General features: G+C 40.1%; 1 protein-coding gene across 1 annotated transcript; it reads right to left on the minus strand.

The window, feature by feature from the left end:
- Positions 1–299: 299 nt before the first annotated feature.
- Positions 300–20,297, minus strand: LOC130453970 (carcinoembryonic antigen-related cell adhesion molecule 1-like). The gene is made up of 4 exons (XM_056796425.1): positions 19,962–20,297; positions 19,340–19,591; positions 1,025–1,300; positions 300–644 (listed from the first exon to the last, which is right to left on the minus strand). Exons 2-4 carry the CDS (start codon positions 19,347–19,349, stop codon positions 316–318), a joined length of 615 nt encoding a protein of 204 aa, XP_056652403.1. The 5' UTR covers positions 19,350–19,591; positions 19,962–20,297; the 3' UTR covers positions 300–315.
- Positions 20,298–21,978: the final 1,681 nt, after the last annotated feature.

Here is a 21,978-nt window from a genome sequence, read left to right on the forward strand (position 1 = left end):
TGGGAGATGAAGAAGGTTGTATATCACTAGGACAGAAGAGAATAATACAATAACAATAACAAGGATGATGAAGACAACTCACATGCTTTTTATACCTACCATATAAAAAGGACCTTTACTCATAGAATGCTATTATATACAGAGAAAATGTAATTCATTTTTCCAGATAAAGAAACTGAGGCCTCAAAAGGAGGAGTCATTTACTACACAGAGAGTAGACAGAAAAGAAACGATTCTATCCAAGTTTTATGATTCTGAGCTCAGGGCTCTTTCTACCACAATGCACTGTGCCATGGGACCAGGGGGGGGGGAGAGTCACTTTTGTCTATTTCTGTCATGCCAGGGAAAGAGAGAGCCCCACACAAAGTTGGGGGCCCAATCCAGATACTCACCATAGATTATAATATTCTTGGTTGCAGTACGCGTCAAACCAGTGAATGAGTTAGATGCAGTACAGGTATAAGTGCCAGCATGATTCAGGGATGCAATAACAGAAAATGTGGCTGAGTTGCTGACAGTTTGTCCATTGTGTAACCAAGTGAATTGTGCTGCTGGGTTAGAATCAGCAACACAGCTCAAGGTAATATTTGCCCCAGTAGGGTACTCATTGGCTGAATGTACAATTGTGGCGTTATCTGGTCCATCTGGAAGAAAGAAAAGGATTCCATATTGAGATTATGGCAGAAATAAGGGGGCATCTCCTAGTCTATAACCCATCACCAAGAACCACTGTGTCTCCCTGATCCTCCTTTGAGCTGGGAAATTCACAACTCATCTTCTACTTTTCCAGTGTGGATCTGAACTTGGAAGATCTTAGGGCTTTCTCCAGTTCAGCACCCTGGCTGGCCACCCTCAACCAGAACACATGGCAAGGCCATTTTGGGCTCCCTAAAGATGAAGGGGGTTGGGAACCTCAGAGCCTACCTCTTTAGCTCTCAGAGAAGGGACTGAATTAGCCTGGGCCTCTGGGAACACACCACCAGGCTATAAGAAGGCACCATATAGGAAGAAGCAATATACTCACAGGTAACATTCAGTGTGAATGGATTACTCCTTTTACTAAACAATGGGTTCTCGATTTCACACACATAGGGCTCTTTGTTTTCCGTTCTTCTGAGACTGCGGATAGTGAGTGTCCTCTTATCCGGCGACAGCTGTATCCTGTTACCACCTAGGGCAAGTCCATTTATGAACCACCGGTAAGCGTGAATTTGACCCGTAGCATTGCATGTCATTGAGAAGTCCTTGGTCTCCACTGCAGTATTGTTGGAGGTGATGATGGTAGGTTTGGACAGTGGTGCTGTGCAGGGAATAGACAGAAAATGACTGTATTCGTACTTTTTCTTATCTTATAACCTTATAAGTGGTTTGGAAGTGGCCTGTCTAAGACCTTGGCAAGGCTGGGGGCCAGAGACTAAAAACCTGTGATTTCAAAGGCAAAGACACCCCTTTCTATGGTGCAGATCTCATCTCCTCCAGGCCTTAAGAAAAGTTCTTCTTCAGTTCTGTGACTGACAAAGACATTCACATGGAGTCCAAGCCCCTGGTTCTCAGTCTTTCTGGTCTGAGGCAAGCTGGTCTGGGGATGATAGACCACTTCATCCAGCACCTGGGCTTGGATTTGAGGCCTTTCTAACTTGGCAGAACCACCAAGAGTTTATGATTCCTTGGCCTGGACTTCCAGAAGCCAGGGTCCCTTACCTTGACAGCTTGATAAGGATATTGGGAGCCGGTGGTGTGGATAGACTAAAGTCAGGCCATGGGGAGATTGTGCTCAGAAAGGGAAACATTACTTTAACTCTGTCGAAGAAAGTAAAGGAAAGGCAGAGAGTGGGAATAGATCAGTTCTTATCAGGATACAAAAGGATGAGCCTCTGGCTGGGAGTCAGGTGAGACCTGTTTCAAGTCTGGATATATTGAACCCACAATAGCATCTCTAGAGCATAGGACATGATTTTCCCCCAGGATGTCCATACCCTTTACAGAAGATTCTAGAATTCCCTGCTTTGGGATCTTTACTTTCCTTTGGTGTTTCCTGCCCTACAGGATGAGAATGAGAATGTTGAAGGTGATCTTCAAGCTCACATGAGGTTTTATGCTGGGAATCTAAGCTAATGGGGACTAAATTTCCCTGAGCCTTTATGGTCCAAGGAGAGACCTTTCCTGATCTCTAGTTGGAAGTTAAAATACCTCACTGAGAGAGGTATGTGTTGTAATAATTAAAGGAGTTTGGCATAAACTGTTACAGATAAAAGAGTGGTTGCCTTAAACTGTGACCTCAAAGATATGTTTTCAAATCAAAAATATAGTGGTCACCCGGGAAAAATTCCCACATATTAAATATAACCAAGTCAGCTGGGTTTTATGGAGATTTTAATTAATACAAATAAGGAATTAATGAAAGAGAGAGAATAAGAGGAAACAATGAGAAAAGAGATAGGCCAGCTTAGACCAGCCTAGGCTTTTAAGCCTTAAGAGAGAGATCAGTCAGTCTTTTATCACTCATGTAAAAAATAGACTCAGATACAGGACTACAATCCCCACGAGCCTTTGCTCCACTTCCCCAGAATGCCTTGTAATCTCACCTGGGCCGAGTTTGAGAAGGGATTTAAGCTGATTCAAAAGCTTTTGAGGGGGGCTTGGGGCTTTTGGACTTCCATTTTGCAGCAGGAGCATCTCTTGCGTGATGTGAGGTTATTTTGTCTAGGCCTCTGGCCTAGGCACATGTTTCTTACTTGTATATTCTTTAATCTTTAATCCTTTAATAAACCTTTAAAAAATATAATACTTCTTGCAGAGAGAAACTAATTTCTACCTGCCTCAGTCTCCCCATCTCCCCTAAATTTTAATCTTTACAGTCACCACAAGATTTGTCCCAAGCAACACTCTAGTGTTCAGAGAGATACCAGTTCACCTTTGGCCAGCTCAATCTCCATCTAAGTTCAGCCACCAAGCCCTTCAAAGCAGCTCTGGCAAGCTGCCTCTCTCCCATTCATCTTTGGCCATATGAAACCTCTTCAGAGAGAGGTCCTCAGAGAGAGTTTTTCTCTCAGCTTCTGATTTCCTTTTAAAGAGAATTTTCTCCTATGTCACCTCCCCTAAGTTCTCACATCTACCAATCACAGTAGACATTTTCCAAAGGACAAACCATTCTTATTTCACACCTGAGTAGACTAAAACCTCATACCTCTTTTGTTAAGGCTTGTCCCTTACAAGTTGGCAAGTTGCCTGACCTTCATAGGTACTTAGCACCTTCCTAAAGATGGACTTAGCTTAAGGCTTTTGTTTCACTATAAGTATGAGTTAAGTACTTATTTATTGTTCAGTAAAGAGTTTACAACTTTATCTTCCTCTAAAATATGCTTAAGTATGAGTGGAGTAGAGTTCTCAAATTCCTGACTAAGTCCCTTCATTGTTAAAATGGGGAATGGTCTTAACCAAGTGTTATGAAGTAGGGTCTGAGAATTTTTAAGATTCACAGTGTGCCAGAGCAATCCCTGGGGCACATCCAGGATCATCAACAGGCTTCCTTCCTGGGTCATCCATGGCCAGCTGTCTTAAAATTAATTTCCAATTTTACAGGTATAAGTGAGAAATATTTCAGCTTCCTTGACCTTTCTCCTTGTTATTTTGGTAGAGCTTGCACTCCATCCCTGGGACTCCACTGGGAAGTTTAAGGTGAGGAAGAATGAGCCTCCCATTTGTATCCAGTAAAGCCAAGTGAGACTGACCAGGACAGTGACAAATCTGAGGTCAGCTAGCCACCTTTTGTAGTGGGGGGAGAATATGAAGAAACAGTGAGCATGCTCCTGAGCATGAAGGTCATGGTAGGACTTTTTGGAAGGTGTTTTGGCAGCATCAATGGATCCAGTGACTGACATGACATAGTGACTAGTGTTGGACTAAGAGTGAGAAAGACCTGAGTTCAAATTCTGTCTCAAAATGTTACTGGTTGTGCGACTTACTAGCAAGTCCCTATCTGTGTCTCAGTCTCCTGATTTGTTAAATGGGTAAAATAATCTCTCCCTCTTAGTGTTGTTGGATGAAATGAGACCATATATAAAAGCTGTGTATAAATCCCAAGAAGAGCCCAAACAAAGGTTCAGAGGAAGGAAAGTCAGAGTGTGAGACTGGGTACCAAATGTAGACTCAGGCTGTCTGAGCACACAATGTATGGCCAGAAGTATCTGTAATGCCTGCTGCCATTTTGTGAAGGGCTAAGGTTTAATGCCAGAACAAGAACACTCAAGGATAGTCTGTAGGCAATAGAGAGTCATAGAGAAGAGACATGAGCACACACATATTTTATTGAAGGGCCAATTAAGGGCACTAGAGATGCTTAGCCCAAAGAAGAAAAGACTTGAGGAGGAGGGGAGATATGTCTCCAAAGACTGGTCAAGTTATAAGGGGTTTGATGCCCCTGCCAGGGGATGGATGCTCAGTGGTTACATTGATCAGGGAGGGACTATTTCCTAATGTGTCAGTATCTTTTCTCCTTACAGCAACATTCTGGTACCCTTTTATCTCTTGTCTATCACAAAACAACTCTTTTTTAAAACCCTTACCTCCTGCATTAGAATCAATACTCTGTATTGTTTCCAAGGCAGAAGGGCCAGGCAATGGGGGTTAAGTAACTAGCTCAAGGTCACACAGCTAAGAAGTGTCTGAGGCAAGATTTGAACCCAAGATTTCCTGATCCACAGCCAGGCTCTCAATTTGCTGAGTTACCCAGCTGCCCCTGCAGATCAGCTCTTCAGAGGAGGTAATGGCTTCTTTTTCAGAAGGGGCAGGGATTATGATTGGAATCCTGGTGACTAATTGAGAACTCTACTATATTTTGTTAGAAAGATAGGCGAGTAGGATTGTGTGGCCTCTGACTCTTATTTCTCCTAGTCTGCCTCCAGAAATGTGGGAGAAAAATGAAGATGATTCCTCAATTTCTTGACCTTCTCTAGGCCCCTGGTCTCCCTCCCTTCCCCAAGCTTGCCTTTCACACAATATTTACTGATATGGATCTCATTGTTCTTTTCAGGGTTATTCATTGTACCTCCTTTTTTCCCAACTTCTTTCTCAAGCAAAAAGTCTTTACTTTTCTGTTTTTAGAAGATGTGGTAGACCTAGATTGATGTAGCCCCAAAATTAAGGAAATAAGATTTAAGAAGACAGAGCCAAAAAGAATGGAGAGGCAGCAAAGGGATCAGGGATAGGGTAGTCTAGAGATAAAGAGAGATGGAGGAGAGTTTTCAGCAAGCTGTATCTCAAGGAAACTGGTCTATGGGTTTTCCTTGACTACACAGGCCAAACAGCAAACAGTTTTAATGGACTTGACTCCCTTCTCATTTCTCTTCCAAAAATGATTTGGGATGCTTTGCAAAACTGATCTGAAGAGGATTCCTGGACTGACTCTGCAACAGTTATGAGACGCATAAACAGGCTCACATCCAACCCAATCCTTTCTTGGGTGAGGAAGGGCTCCAACATTTGCCCCTCTATAATCAGATGGAAATCAGGCTGGCTCAATCATCCCTGGCCTCAGATATTCCTCTCTTGCTATTGGTCTCCTTCTGTCCACTAGGTGGAACTACCAGTACAGGAAGGACTCATTAGTACAAAAAGTTTCAGAGTAGCAGTTGACACATAATGTGATCTAGGGCATCTTAAACTCTCTAGGGCTGTCTCTGGATACAACTGACTTCAGTTCCCTGGAAAGATCAGGAAATGTCCAATTAAACAGGAAATCTTGAAAATCAAAAAGAGAGTTTAATAAAATCAAAAGAAAATAAAAAACAGAATTAAATAATACTAGGATCTGGTTTTTAAAATATAAATACAATTAAATAGATGAAGCATTGGTTAATTTGATTAAAGATAGAAGAAAACATTATAACCAATAGCAAAAATGAAAAGGATGAATGAGTTAGCAATGAAGTTGAAATTAAGGAAATTTTGAGCACTTATTTTGAGCAATCATGTGCCAGCAAAATTGAAATGTAAGTAAAATAGATGAATACTTACAAAAAAGATTAATTGCTCAGATTAGCAGAATTATAAATAGAATATTTAAACAACTCAATCTTAGAAAAAGACATTGAAGAAACCACAAATGAGTTCTCTATGAAAAAGTCCCCAGGATCAGATTGATATACCAGTGAATTACCACACTGAAGGAACAATGAATCTCAATGCTATTTAAACAATCTTAAAAATCTAGGCAATGAGGGCTATGGGGTGATCAGTAGATAGCAGGGCCTAGATTCAGGAGGACCAGGGTTCACATCTGGCCTCAGATACTTTGGATGTGTGACCACGGGCATGTCATTATCCCCCTTTTTCTAGCCTTTACTTCTCAACTTACTTTGAACCAATACTCAGAATTGATTCCAAGATGGAAGGGAAGAATTTTCAAAAATAGGTAAAGAAAGAATCCCACCTAATTCCTTTTGTGATCCAAATATATTTTTGATACCAAAGCCAGTGAAAGCAAAAACAGAAAAAGAATTGGAATACTTAAATAATCCTGTATTAGAAATAGAAATTGAACAAGGCATCACAAATATCCCTAAGAAAAAATCCACAGGGCCTGATGGTTCTATAAGTGTGTTATATCAAACATACAACGAACAACTAATCCCAATATTATACAAAATATTTGATGTAATAAACAAACAGGGAGTTGTACCAAATTCCATTTATGACACAATTATGGTACTGATTCCAAAGCCAGGCACATCAAAAACAGAGAAAGAAAACTATAGACTAATCTCCTTCATGGACATAGATGCAAAGGTCTTAAATAGAATACTAGCAAAAAGACTCCAGCAACTGATCCTGAGGGTTATTCATTATGATCAGTTGGGATTCATACCAGATTAATATTAGGAAAATCATCCATATAATTGACCATATCAACAAGCAAACCAACAAAAATCACATGATTATCACAACAGATGCAGAAAAAGCCTTTGACTAAATACAACACTCATTCCAACTGAAAGCACTAGAAAGTATAGGAATAGAAGGGCCTTTCCTAAAAATAATCAACAGTATATATCTAAAACCATTAGCCAACATCATCTGCAATGGAGATAAACTAGATGTATTCCCAATAAGAGCACAAGTGAAATAAGGATGCCCATTATCACCTCTACTATTTAACATTGTACTAGAAACACTAGCAGTAGCAATTAGAGAAGAAAAAGACATTGAAGGCATTAAAATAGGCAATGAGGAGATCAAGCTATCTCTCTTTGCAGATGATATGATGGTCTACTTAAAGTATCATAGAGAATCAATTAAAAGGCTAGTGGGAATAATCAACCATTTTACCCAAGTTACATGATACAAAATAAACCCACATATGTTATCAGCATTTCTATATATTTCCAATACATCTCAACAGCAAGAATAAGAAAGAGAAATTCCATTTAAAATCACCCTACACAATATAAAATATGTAGGAATCTATCTGCCAAAGCAAACACAAGAACTATATGAACACAACTACAAAACAATTTCCACAAAATTAAAACTAGATCTAAATAATTGGAAGAACATTAACTGCTCATGAGTAGGATGAGTTAACATAATAAAAATGACAATCCTACCCAAACTTATTTAGTGCCATACCCATGGAACTACCAAGAAAGTTGCTTATTGAAGTAGAAAAAACATCACAAAGTTCGTTTGGAAGAACCAAAGATCAAGGATATCCAGGGAAATAATGAAAAAAAAATGTGGAGGAAGATGTCCTAGAAGTAGCAGATCTCAAACAATACTATAAATCAGGGGTCATCAAAGCAAAATGGTACTGGCTAAGAGACAGAAAGGAGAATCAGTGGAATAGACTTGGGGTAAGGGACCTCAGCAAGACTGTCTATGATAAACCCAAAGATCCCAGCTTTGAGGACCAAAATCCATTTTTAGACAAAAATTGCTGGGAAAATTGGAAGACAATATGGGAGTGATTGGGTGTGGATCAACATCTCAAACCATAAACAAAGAAAACTCAGAATGGGTGAATGACATGAATGTTAAAAGAAGGAAAATATAAGTAAATTAGGTGAACACAAAATAGTATGTATATATCAGATCTTTGGGAAAGCAAAGATTTTAAGACAAAGCAAGAGTTAGAAAGAATCACAAATGGAAAGTAAATAATTTTTATTATATTATACTAAAAAGGTTTTGTGCCAACAAAACCAATGTAACCAAAATTAGAATGGAAGCAACAAATTGGGGGAATAAATCTTCATAACAAAATCCTCTGACAAAGATCTAATTACACAAATTTATAAAGAGCTAAATAAGTTGTACAAAAAAACCATGCCATTCTCCAATTGATCAATGGGCAAGGGACATGAATAGGCAATTTTCATATAAAAAATAAAAACTATTAATAAACACAGGAAAAAAAAAGTGTTCTAAATCTCTTATAATCAGAGAGATGCAAATCAAAACAACTCTGAGGTATCACCTCACACCTAGCAGATTGGCTAACATGACAGCAAAGGAAAGTAATGAATGTTGCAGGGGATGTGGCAAAATTGGAACATTAATGCCCTGCTGGTGGTGTTGTGAATTGATCCAACTCTTCTGGAGGTCAATTTGGAAATATGCAGAAAGGACACTAAAAAACAGTCAGCCCTTTGATCCAGCCATAACACTGCTGGGTTTATACCCCAAAGAGATAATATGGAAAAAAAAAATTTGTACAAGAATATTCATAGCTGCAATCTTTGTGGTGGCAAAAATTTTGAAAATGAGGGGATGCCCTTCAATTGGGGAATGGCTGAAAAAATTGTGGTATATGTTGATGATGGAATACTATTGTGATCAAAGGAATAATACACTGGAGGAATTCAATGGGAACTGGAATAACCTCCAGGAATTGATGCAGAGTGAAAGGAGCAGAAGCAGGAGAACATTTTACACAGAGACTGATACACTGTGGTACAATCAAATGTAATAGACTTCTCCATTAGTTCCAAATGCAGTGATCCTGATCAACTCGGAGGGATCTATGAGGAAGAAAACTATCCATATTCGAAGGAAAAACTGTGGGAGCAGAAACACAGAAGAAAAAGAATTGTTTCATTACATTGATGGAAGGGGATATGATTGGGCATGTAGACTCTAAATGATCACCCTAGTGCAAACATCAACAATATGGGAATAGGTTCTGATTAAGAACATATATAAAACACAGTGAAATTGCATTTCAGCTACAGGAAGGGGTGGAGGAAGTAGAAAGAGGGAAAGGATATGATTCTTGTAACCAAGAAATAATGTTCTAAATTGACTATATAAAATTTAAAATATAACTCCATGAAATATTTCAGTAGCTATAAGACTTAAATCCTAAATATTTACATTCGCCACACTCAAGTTATGTTTTACTCCAGAACTGGCTACAAATCATGTTTGTAAATATTATGTAGAAAAATATAAAAACATGTTTGAATGGAAATAATTTCCATATGGTGCTATTTCTTTAAGTTAAATAAAGCAACTTTTTTTAAAAGATAAAAAAAAAATAGACAAGAGGAGAGTTAATCCTATCTTTCACAAGAGACTGATGACTTAGCTATCCTGATCAATACATTGATCTAAGACATTTTCAAAGGATTTATGATGAAGAAATATACTCTCTACCTCCAGAGAAAGATCTGATGGTGTCTAAATGTTGTATAAACAATACTTCTTTCAATTTCTTTTTTCTTGGCTTTTGTGTTGTTGTTACAAAGTGGATAATATGTACATATGTTTTACATAATTACATATGTACAAAGGACATCACATTTTTTGTCTTCACAATGGGTCAGGACCAGGTAGGAGGGTGGGAATGCAAAATTTTAAAAAACTGTTATAAGTAAAAATATAAAGAATTTGGAGTTTGGAAGGAAGTTTGAGATTTCCATTCCATTGAGGTCCTGGGATAAATTGGCAAATAGAATCATCTACCTACAATCTTGCAAAAGGTTTAAGATACAGGGTCCTAATTTTTTGTAGTTGCCTTTATTGAATAGTTGGAGGCATTGCCCAGAAGAACAAAAAAGGCAGAAAGTAATAAAAGCCCTTCTTAATGAGGTAATTCCTAAGATTGGATATCCCAGATCACATAATCAAAATGATAATGGTCCTGGCATCACATCACAGATTATTCTCATGATTGCTAATGCTTTGTGCTTAACCAACAACCTTCATTACACCTGGCATCCTCAGTACACAATCAACCCTGTTTGCTTCAGTTTTCTCATCAGTAAAATAAGCTGAAGAAGGGAATAACAAAACACTTCATAACTTTTGGTAAGAAACACCAAATAGGGTCATGAAGACACAGACATGTCCGAAATAACTGAAAAACAATTTTTCCTTTTCTGAAAGGGAAATTTTGTGATTCTGAACAATACTGGCTGTCTCAGTCATTTTCTTCCTTTGGTTCCTCTAGTTTGGGACATACTCCTGGAAGGGGGGCAGGGACTGAGTCATTTTCCTGTATCTCAAGTCCATAGCCTAGGGACTTTTTGCTGAGAAAGTGGGTGAAAAATATTGTGGGATAGAGGTGAATGGCCAGTTGTGGCCCAGGTCAGTTAGATGAATGAATGAATGAATGAATGAATGCATGCATGCATGCATGCATGCATGTACCAGTGGACTGATAAGAATAGGATTAGTAATGTGGGAGATGGGGAAGGAGGGAGGAGGGCTTGGCATTCATCCAGTACTACATATCAGCCTTATCATTCAAATGAAGATAATGCTTGTGCTTTGGAACTGTATTCTAATTTAAAATCCAAGATTTTGATTTTTGTTCTAGAAAAGATCTTCAATAAGAAGCTTGCTAACTCCTAAATCCAGGGAATGAACTGTTGCAGAAAGATGCAAAAACATACATTACATCAAGAAGATCAAGAATGAATTTTGGATATGGTTGATTGAACTAAAATTTAATTGAACATTTATTGTAAATGTACACATTTATGACAAAAGGGACTGCCCCTAATTTGGCTTTCTGTCATTGTGCCTAGCAAAACATTGGTTTTGCTTTCTTTCTTTCTATTTCCTCCCTTACTACTCTAATTTCCTCTCAGAAAATTGAATATTGTATATATCTATAGTTAGAAGTGCATTTAGGACTACAAGATGATTATGTTAAATGATCAATGGGGAGACTAGTCACCCAGTGATCATCAGGGGGGATTGTGAATCTTAAAAATTCTCAGACCCTACTTCAGAACACTTGGTTAAGACCATTCCCCATTTTAAACAATGAAGGGACTTAGATCAGGAAGTGGGAACTCTACTTCACCCATACTTAAGCATGCCTTAGGGGAAGATAAAGTTGTAAACTCCTTGCTGAACAATGAAAAGTACTTAACCCATACTTATAGTAAGGCAAAAACCCTTAAGCTGTGCCTATTTTTAGATCTAATTCAAAAAGGTGCTAAATACCTATAAAGGTCAGACAACTTGTAAACTTGCAAGGAGCAAAGAGGTGAGAACTTACTCAGGTGTGAATTACTCAAAGTTTAGTCTACTCAGGTGTGAATTAAGAATGGTCTGTCCTTTCTAAATCGTCTACAGTGATTAGTAGTTGTAAGAACATAGGGGAGGTGACATAGAAGAAAATTCGCTTTTAAAAGGAGCTCAGAAAGGGCTCTGGGGAAATTCAGCTGGAAGGAATCAGCTGGAGAGATTGAACTGGGAAAGGCTGAATGGTGGCTGAACTTGATTGAGCTAGCTGAAGCTGAACTGTTGTCTCTCTGAACACTAAAATCTTGCTTTGGACAGATCTTGTGGTGAGTTGATAAAAGACTGACTGATCTCTCTTAAGGTTAGCCTAAGCTGGCCTAGCCTTTTTCTCATTATTTCCTTTCTCTCTCTCTCTCTCTCTCCCTTTCTTTAATTCCTCATTTGTATTAATTAAAATCTCTATAAAACCCAGCTGACTTGGGTATATTTCATATATGGGAATTTTTCCCTGGCGACCACTTTATATTTGATTTAAATCAAGACACTGTACTGAAACCATATTTTCTGCGGTCACAATTTAAGCCAACCACTCTTTTAACTGCCACAGTTTATACCAGACCACTCTTTTAACTGTTACAGAACACAATGAGATGCTATATTGCTTAGTAGACTTTAAAATGCTGGGCATCTGGAAACTCTTGTAATTAGTATCATTTCATTTCTCTGTGCATAGAAGATTACTCAGTTTAGGTCAATTCCCTGGGGGTAAGGGATAAAGCTGATCTCAATAGGTGAGCCATTGAAGTGGGAATGACCAGGAGAACCAGAGGGGAAGCAGTTAGAAACCAACAGGGGAAGAGCCAAGATGGCAGCATAGCAGGAGCTTCTCTGAATCTCCTTCTAACCAATCATTACAAAGCATCTCAAGGGGGCAGCTGGGTAGCTCAGTGAATTGAGAGCCATGCCTAGAGACGGGAGGTCCTAGGTTCAAATCTGGCCTCAGACACTTCCCAGCTGTGTGACCCTGGGCAAGTCACTTGACCCCCATTGCCTAGCCCTTACCACTCTTCTGCCTTGGAGCCAATACACAGTATTGACTCCAAGATGGAAGGTAAGGGTTAAAAAAAACAAAAAACAAAGCATCTCAAAAGGACAAAAATCAGAACCAGAGAAATAAAGGCACTCTCCCACTGGTCACAGTGTGAAAGGTAGGCAGTGAGTGAGGATTCCTATGCCATAAAGAAAAGAAACTGCTCAAATCAAAGCACTAGTTGACCACACTTTCCCCCACATCAAATACTGAACCACAGTTAATGCCAGGGCCAGGAGAATTTCCAAAGTCTCAGGGGAAGACTGAGAGCACCACAGAATACTCCTGAGGGCTGTGGCTGGCCTTGGCAGTGAGACTCAAAGCTAAATAACACAGTCCTTGCAGCAGGAGAAGCAAAGGGGCAGCCAAAAGGGTAGCCAAAGCAGAGTTGAGGATGATGAACTTAGTGCAAAACCCATGTTGCAGTTGAAAATACAAGAAGCAACAGCTGAGGAAGATAGCCTTAGGAAAAAATGCTTTGAAGCAGGAACTACACATAAAAAAAAAACCAACAGAGATCTACCTGCCCTCATTCAATCCTCAGAAAGGGAACGAAAGATACTCACAAGGCAAAGCCCTTGAGACAGAAGCTAAGAAACCAATGACCACCAACATGCAAGAATACCAATCCTAAAGGGGCAAAAGGAGTTAACAAAAAAAACCATCTTGACCCTGGAAAATTTTTATGGAGAAAAAGAGCAAATGTAGAATATCTGTCTTGTAAAGTGGGTAGAGGAAGTGCACATCATCCTCTTCCTCATTTCTTGCTCTGGGGCCCAGGGGTCTCACATTAAAAAAAATCCCTTAAATTCTGTTTTAGAATATATATTAAATATTGTTTCTAAAGCAGAATAGCATAAGGGCTTGGGATTTGGGGGTAAGTGGAATGCCCAGGGTAACAGAGATACAAAGTGACTAAGGACAGATTTGAAGCTAGGTCCTTATGACTCCAGGCCTGTCCGCTCTATTCACTGAGCACTTTCATCTTGTTGTGAGAAAAAGAGAAACCATTAAAAGGAGAAAGCTGTGGGAGAGACCTGAGAACTAGAGAATTACCACCATTCTCAGAAGGAAATGCTTCCTCAGTGTTCCAATTCCTGCATGATCCATCAACTTTAGCACTAGATGACTGGCATGGAGAGGTGCCTTATTAGTCTATTTCAGACTTCTCCTAATTCATAAACTCTTCATGTGTTTCTGATTTCTCTTTATTGAGATTCCTTAGTAGCAGGAAAACTCACCAAAGGAAGACACCCACATCTCACATACAGTGCCAAAAACAAGGTGGTGAAGTATGGGTGAGAATATGACTCCTGGGAAACAAGTCCTCTTCTGCAAGTCTGACTTGGCCAGATTGGGCTGAATGGCTCTTGCCACTCTGTGGCTCAGAATAGGGCAAGGCTTTCTCTCTAGGACTGGGAGGGAAGAATCCCAGGTGCCTTTCATAAGTTAGGTAAAGGAGGAACCTGGCCCTTGGAAGTCCATGCCTCCAAATTTGGAAAAGATACAGAAATGGAGATTGGAGAAGTCTTTCAGAACAAAGGAGCCACTAGGAGAACACACTGGTGGCTAACTCTGTTGGTTCTTAAATTTATTTGCAGGGATTCGATACTAACGATTTGTACTTTGTAAGGACATGGTAGTTGTCCCTGAATAAGTATCAGATATGATTTGACTAAGGTCTCAATCAGAGCAATTGAGTTACTTGAGAAAGAAGGGATACTTAGAGAAGAGTTGTCTTTGGAGCTTCTTAAAATATAAGATTACTTCCCAGGCACCAGGGTTTCTTTCCCCCTCCCTCATCAAGCCTCATCACTGACATGCAACTACCTCAAAATTAGTCCTTCAGCCATATACACTATTATTCTCCTACTCAGCTAGCCTATGGAGTGTTGGATCTTTCTCAGGAGTCTTTTTCCTACACTAGGTTATGTAATATTTTAATTTGAGAAATTGTTTGGAGCTGTACTAGTAGTAGTAGTAGTAGTAGTAGTAGTAGTAGTAGTAGTAGTAGTAGTAGTAGTAGTAGTTGTTGTAGTAGTAGTAGTAGTAGTAGTATTGGTAAAGAGAGGGGAAAATGGAAGAAAGGTCAAGAGATATTAGTGTTAAAAGGAATTTCCCTCCAGATTATGTGTTTTTGTTTGATATCATCAATCACTGACCTGTAGGTCATTTATCATTGAGATTGACTGGTATTGAGAAACCCTCAGAGAAAGGAAGTTGAAACCAAGGAGAAGGGAAACTGATCCGACAGAAACTGCCCCCTTGTTAATCCAAGGAATTGCTCCTGCTCTTCTCTCTCTCTCTCTCTCTCTCTCTCTCTCTCTCTCTCTCTCTCTCTCTCTCTCTCACTCTTTCCAGTTTGACATGTACTATCATTTTGTTCAGTCTCTTTACATTTAACTCTTCCTAAACTATTCTTAAGTAAGTTATTATAGTTTATTTAGATTGGCTAAAATACACCAAGATGTTGACCAGAACCAGTAATCAAGACTGATCAAAGCTACAACCGCACTGCAGAAAACTTTGGATTGGTGAGAAATGGTTAAGTATTGGGGGAGGGAAGCAAGCTGAACTTTTGCTTTTTTCCCCAAATAGAGCCAGGTTTGGGGATTAAGCTCTAATTAATGATTAAATTACAGCTAGGAAATATTGTGGATGGAGTCTGGAGTCAAAAAACTCATCTTTCTGAGTTCAAATCTGGTCTCAGACACTCAATAGATGTGTGACCCTGGGAAAGTCACTTCACCATCTTTGCCTCAGTTTTCTCATCTGTAAAATGAGCTAGACAAGGAGTGCAAACCCCTCCAGCATCTCTGCTAAGAAATGGAGTCAGGAAGAGTTGTACATGACTCTATAATTACTTGTTAACAATTTCTCCTCACACATAAGGGTTTTGCTTTCCATCATCATTTGCCTCTATGATTCTAGTTAAGCCCTCTGTGGCCACACAGAACACTTCTAAATCCTCTTCCACGTAAGAGTCCAGAATATTGCTATCAGGCCTCTCCCCAAAGCTTTCTATTCCTTTTTCTAATATGTAGTTCCTCAATTGATCTTCAGAGACTCCCAAACCCTCAGCAATCTGGCTGAACACTCCCCAGTTCACTGTTGCCCCTTGTAAAATGTGTCATCTAGAACCAAATACAATAGTAAAAGTGCCATCTGATAGTAAAGAAGGGCAGCTATCTCCTTATTCTTGGAAATGGACATGCTTCTCTTAAGACGGCATTAGTGGTTGGGGTAGTTGTGTAGCTCAGTGGATTGAGAGCCAGGCCTAGAGATCAGAGGTTCTGGGATCAAATCTGACCTCAAATAATTCCTAGCTATATGACCCTGGGCCACTCACTTAACTTCCATTGCATAGTATTGATCCTACGTCTGATAGGTAAGGGTTAAAATAAAGTTTGCATTATGTTTTTTCAACTACTCTATTACCTTTCCTACAGATAATAACTTTGTGGTTCTCTCAATCATCCCCAAGATCTCTTTATGAAATCTAACTTGGCATTAATGATCTGTATCCAATTTCCCCTTTTTTTAAATCAACCATGCCACATTAATTTAACTTTTTTCTATGACATGTATACTAGTAACTGCCCCATCGAGGTCGATTTTTTTTTGTGATTTTGATATTTTGTATTCCAGGATAGGACCTGATATCAATTCCCAATAATATTCATATTATCACATTCCACCTACTGTACCAGCTTCCTGAACTACTTCTACATCCTATCTGTTTTTACCATCCCTATCATGCCAATTTTTTCTTTCTCTATATTTTCCTTCCAGGTCCAAAATTATGCTTTCTGCTTGTCTACAGAATTACTAGAACATTAATGGTCACCATTTACTAAGGTCTTTAAAGATATTATTTCATTTGAGCCAAGTCACTCATAGGAACATTGAACGGAATGAGTTCAAGAACAGAAACTTCAGAAGATTTGTCTGAACTGATGCAGAATGAAGTGAGTAGAACAAGAAGGTAATTTATACAATAACGATAGTGTTGTGAAGTCAAAGAACTTTGAAAAACTTGGGACCTCTGATCAATGCAGTGGCTGACAAGGACTGCAGAAGACCCATGATAATAAGTTACTCACTTCCTACAAAAAGCTACAGACTTGCTATGAAATCAGCTGCCTCAATTCAGAAATAGGATGGACTCAGGCTGTAAGTTGCAACAGATATTTATTGAGATTGAGAATTACTTTACCTTGATATGTCCACATGAGTATTTTAATCTTGAAAGAATTACTAATATATTAATATTGCAACCTATGTGCTCAGGTATCATATTCACAGATATATTAGTTCTTGATCATTGTATTTAATAGGTACTCTATTAATTTTGACTACTCTTCAAATCTACATCCCAAAGGTCAGAAGAATTCCTGGGTAGGCTGCCACATTGTCCTAGTTCCCACCTTGCCAGACCAGATTCCATACAAGGTCATATGCTGAGTTAATCTACTCCTCTTTGATCTTGTAGTTGTCAGGTGAGCCGATATTAAGTCTTATGCCATGTCACATGAACATTAGCTACCTCCCATTCCCCATTGCTTGATCCTCCAGTAAAAGATTGAGGAAATATGTAGTTCACTCTCTCTCTCTCTCTCTCTCTCTCTCTCTCTCTCTCTCTCTCTCTCTCTCTCTCTCTCTCTCTCTCTCTCCCATCATCAGAGGAGCACACAGGCTGGATCCCAAGCTCTTTAATTCCTGGCTCTGAGTCTTTCTTCCTTTATTATATTCCCTCTTTCTCTATATCCCCTTTACCCATTTTTCCTCAGTTTCTAACTCTCCTTTTCAGGTGTCCAAGTAAGAATATATTAATTTGTGGCTATAGGCAGACACAACCCATACATGTCCCAAACATATTCTTTTTCATTAGTGGTAGAAGGTAGAAGGGGAACAGAAAATAGATTGTGATTAATTGGAAAAAGTAAATTAAGAAAAAGTTCCTTTCAAACACAGGTGTCAAATACATAGACTGCAACATTGCCAGGTGCTGCCTGAACCAGGTCAAAAGGTAATTGGGAAATAGTTGTAGCAGTCCACCCCTAGCTATGGGCAAGGGGAACAGTCGGTATGTACAGATTGCCTTAGAAGAGAGCATGCTCAGTCTTGAGCATGCTAAGTATTGCACATGGCTGGGAAAGCCTCTGACCCTTGACCCCAGATTCCCCCAGGTTAAGTGGGAACACAGGTTTCTTTGTGCTCACCTGGTTAAGAGAAACCACACCTATACCTTGTCATTAACCAATGATCATCATCCCTGTGTACTGTGTATATTTGCATATCAAAGATTATATATAGCCCAGCAAGCTCTGCCTCTCTCTCTCTCTTTCAGGCTAGCTGATGGCTGTCCTGGCAGGACTTGGCCTCTGGCCAAGCTCCATCTTTAAATCTTCTCTATCTCTCTTTCATCTCTCTGACCTGTGTGGGATTAAATGTGGATCTCTGGCCTGGTAAAAGCCTTTGGAAGGGTCCTTTGATCAGAGCTTAGCTGTGGCTCATGGAAAATTAATAAAGACTCATTCCTGCCACCTCATATCTCTAATTTGACTCCGTCATCCCCCTTGTGGTATCTAAAATTTCTATCCTATCTCTATCTTCCTACCTTAAAGCTTCTCTCCCCTCTGAGGAAGCTTTAATAGTTAACCAAAAAAAAAAAAAGATACACAGATAATTATATGCTAAATTAAAATGTGTGCTTTAAGCATCCTTATGTACAGATTTAGCCCAATAAAAAGTCATCCCTCCTGTAAAGTATATGCTGTTGGTATCTGACTTTCCAGAGGTCACTTCCACACATCAAAATTCTATTTCTCCCCCTGCTCTCCATTCAGAATATACCCAGAGTCAGAGACAGGAAGCTGGGATACCCCTAAGAATTATAACAATAAAGCTGCATGAAATAAAAGGAAACTAAGGCCAGAGATGACCTCTCTATGGTCCTGCTGCCATTAGTGTGATTATGGGAATGGAGGGTCTGTCATCTGTACATAGGAAAGTCAGACCAGTGAATTAATTGGGCAGCAGGAATTCTACAGTGGAAACAGTTACTGGAGGCTAAAGTCAATAGATCAGAATCAGGTTAAATAACTGACATGCTTCCATGTGGCATTTTATGCTACAAAAAGGAAAAATATAGAAGCAATGGTGAAACCCTATGTGTGAAAGCAGACAAAGTTTACATTCTCCTTTCCATCTCCAGAATTTCCCTGCCAAAGAGGACCAAGACCAGCCCCATTGCATGACCAGAGCTTATACTCCAACCAAGACTAGAAATATTCTGTGGTTTCACAGCACCAAGGGAAAGGGACTGAAGGAAAGAGTATGGGGCAGTCATTGAAACTGCAGTCCTAGAAGGTGGGACACAAAGAAGGTTGTATGCTACTGGGACAGAAGAGAATAATACAATATCAATAACAAGGATGATGATGACAATTCACATGTTTTTGTGCCTAACATGTAAAAAGTACTTTCCCCACATAAAATCCTATTATATACAGAGCAAATATTATGCACTTTTCCAGATGAAGAAGCTGAGGATGTGAAAGGAGGAGACACACTTACCACACAGATAATAGACAGAGGAGGAATGATTAAATCCAAGTTTCATGATTCTGAGTTCAAGGTTCCTTCTACCACAATGCAATGTGCCATGGGACCACGGAGGCAGAATGTCACTTATGTCTATTTCTCTCCATGTCTATTTCTGCCAGGGAAAGAGAGAGCCCAACACAAAGTTGGGGGCCCAATCATGCTACTCACCATAGATCATAAGAGTCTTGTTTGCAGTGCGCGTCAAGCCAGTAAATGAGTTAGTTGCAATACAGGTATAGTTTCCGATATGATTCAGGGATGTAATAATAGAAAATGAGGCTGAGTTGTTGACAGATTTTCCATTCTGTAACCAAGTGAATTGTGCTGGTGGGTTAGAATCAGCAACACAGCTCAAGGTAACATTGTTCCCCGTTGCGAAACGATCGCTTATACGGTCAATTGTGGCAATATCTGGGCCATCTGGGGGAAAAAGAAGGATTCCATATTTAGATTATGGCAGAAAAGAAGGGCATCTCCTAGTCTGTAACCCATCACCAGGGACCACTGTGATTCTCCTTTGAGCTGGGAAATTCACAGCTCCTCCTCTACTTTTACAGTTTGGATCTGAACTTGGAAGATCTTAGGGCTTTCTCCAGTTCAGCACTCTGGATGGCCACCCTCCACCAGAACACATGACAAGGCCAATCTGGGCTCCCTAAAGATGAAGGGTTTTGGGAACCTCAGAGCCTAGCTCTTTAGTTCTCAGAGAAGGGACTGAATTAGCCTGGCCTCTGGGAACACACCACCAGGCTATAAGCATGCAACATATAGGAAGAAGCAATATACTTACAGGCAACATCCAGTGTGAATGGATCACTCCTATTGCTAGAAAATGGATTCCGGATTTCACACTCATATGGCCCTTTGTTATCTCTTCTTGTGAGCCTGCGGAGAGTGAGTGTCCTCTTATCTGGCGACAGCTGTATCCTGCTACCAGCTGGGGCAACTCCGTTTATGAACCACTGGTAAGTGTGAATTTGACCTGTAGCCTGGCATGTCAATGAGAAGTCCTTGGTCTCCACTGCAGTAATGTTGGAGGTGACAATGGTAGGTTTGGACAGTGGCGCTGTGCAGAGAATAGACAGAAAATGACTGTGTTGGTTCTTTTTCTTACCTTATAACCAAATAAGTGGTTTGGAAGTGGCCTGTCTAAGACCTTGGCAGGCTGGAGGCCAGACACCAAGAACCTGTGATTTCAATAGCAAAGCACCCCCCTTTCTCTGGTGCAGATCTCATCTCCTCCAGGCCTTAGGAAAAGTTCAGCTTCAGTTCCTGTGACTGACAAAGACATTCACATGGGGTCCAAGCCCCGGGTGCTCAGTCTTTCTGGGCTGAGGCAAGCAGGACTGGGGATGACAGACCCCTTCATCCAGCACCTGGGCTTGGATTTGAGGCCTTTATAGCTTGGCAAAACCACCAAGAGTTTATGATTCCTTGGCCTGGGCTTTCGGAAGCCAGTGTTCCTTACCTTGACAGCTTGATAAGGATATTGGGAGAGGTTGGTGTGGATAGACTAGGGACAGGCCACAGGGAGACTGTGCTCAGAAAGGGAAACATTACTTTAATTCTGAAGAGAAAAGAAAAGGAAAGGCAGAGAGTGGAAATGGATCAGTTAGTATCAGGGAACAAAAGGAAGAGCCTCAGGCTGGGAGTCAGGTCAGACCTGGTTCAGGTCTGGAGATTTCAAACCCACAATAACATCTCTGGTGACTAGGACATGATTTGTCCACAGGAAGTAGTTCCTACCCTTTACAGAAGATTCTGGAATTCCCTGCTTTGGCCTCTCCCTTTTCCTTAGGTGTTTCCTACCCTATAAGATAAGAATGAGAATGTTGAAGGTGATCTTCAAGCTCAGATATGGTTTTATGCTGGGAATCTAAACTAATGGGGAATAATTTTCCCAGAGTCTTCATGGCCCAAGGAGAGCCCTTTCCTTATCTCTAGTTGGAAGTAAGGCCTTGCCACTGAGAGAGATATGTATGCCAGAGCAATCTCTGGGGCACATGCATGAGGATCTTCAGGCCTCTGTCCTGGGTCATCCATGGCCAGCTGTCTTAAAAATAATTTCCAAATTGATAGTCATAAGTTAGAAATATTTCAGCTTCCTTGACCTTTCTCCTTGTTATTTTGGTAGAGCTTGCACTCCATCCCTGGGTCTCCATTGGGAAGTTTAATGTGAGGAAGAGTGAGCCTCCCATTTGTATCCAGTAAAGCCAAGTGACACTGGCCAGGACAGTGACAAATCTGAGGTCAGCTAGCTACCTTTTGTAGTGGGGGGAGAATATGACGGAACAGTGAGCATTCTCCTGGGCATGAAGGCCATGGTAGGACTTTTTGGAAGGTGTTTTGGCAGCATCAATGGATACAGTGCCTGACATGACATAGTGACTAGTGGTAGCCTAAGAGGGAGAAAGACCTATGTTCAAATTCTGTCTCAAAATGTTACTGGCTGTGTGTCTTACTAGCAAGTCCCTATCTGTGTCTCAGTCTCCTGATCTGTTAAATGGGTAAAATAATCTCTCAGTACTAGTGTTATTGGACCAAATGAGAACATATATAGAAGTTCTGTATAAATCCTGAAAATAGCCCAAACAACGGTTCAGAGGAAGGAAAGTACAGAGTGTGAGTCTGAGTACCAAATGTAGACTCATGCTGTCTGAGCACACAATGCATGGCCAGAAGTATCTGAAAGGCCTGATGCCCTTTTGTGAATGGCTAAGGTTTAATGACAGACCAAGAACACTCAAGGATAGTCTGTAGGCAATAGAGAGTCATGAGCAGAGAAGAGACTAGAGCACACACATATT

This window comes from Monodelphis domestica, chromosome 4 (assembly GCF_027887165.1).
Source record: "Monodelphis domestica isolate mMonDom1 chromosome 4, mMonDom1.pri, whole genome shotgun sequence".
In the NCBI taxonomy this organism is placed as follows: Eukaryota; Metazoa; Chordata; class Mammalia; order Didelphimorphia; family Didelphidae; genus Monodelphis; species Monodelphis domestica.

Coding starts and splice junctions, on each gene's coding strand:
- LOC130453970 (XM_056796425.1), bottom strand. Junction 645..1,024: donor ATTCACACTGAATGTTACCT/GTGAGTATATTG, acceptor TCTTTCTTCCAG/ATGGACCAGATAACGCCACA.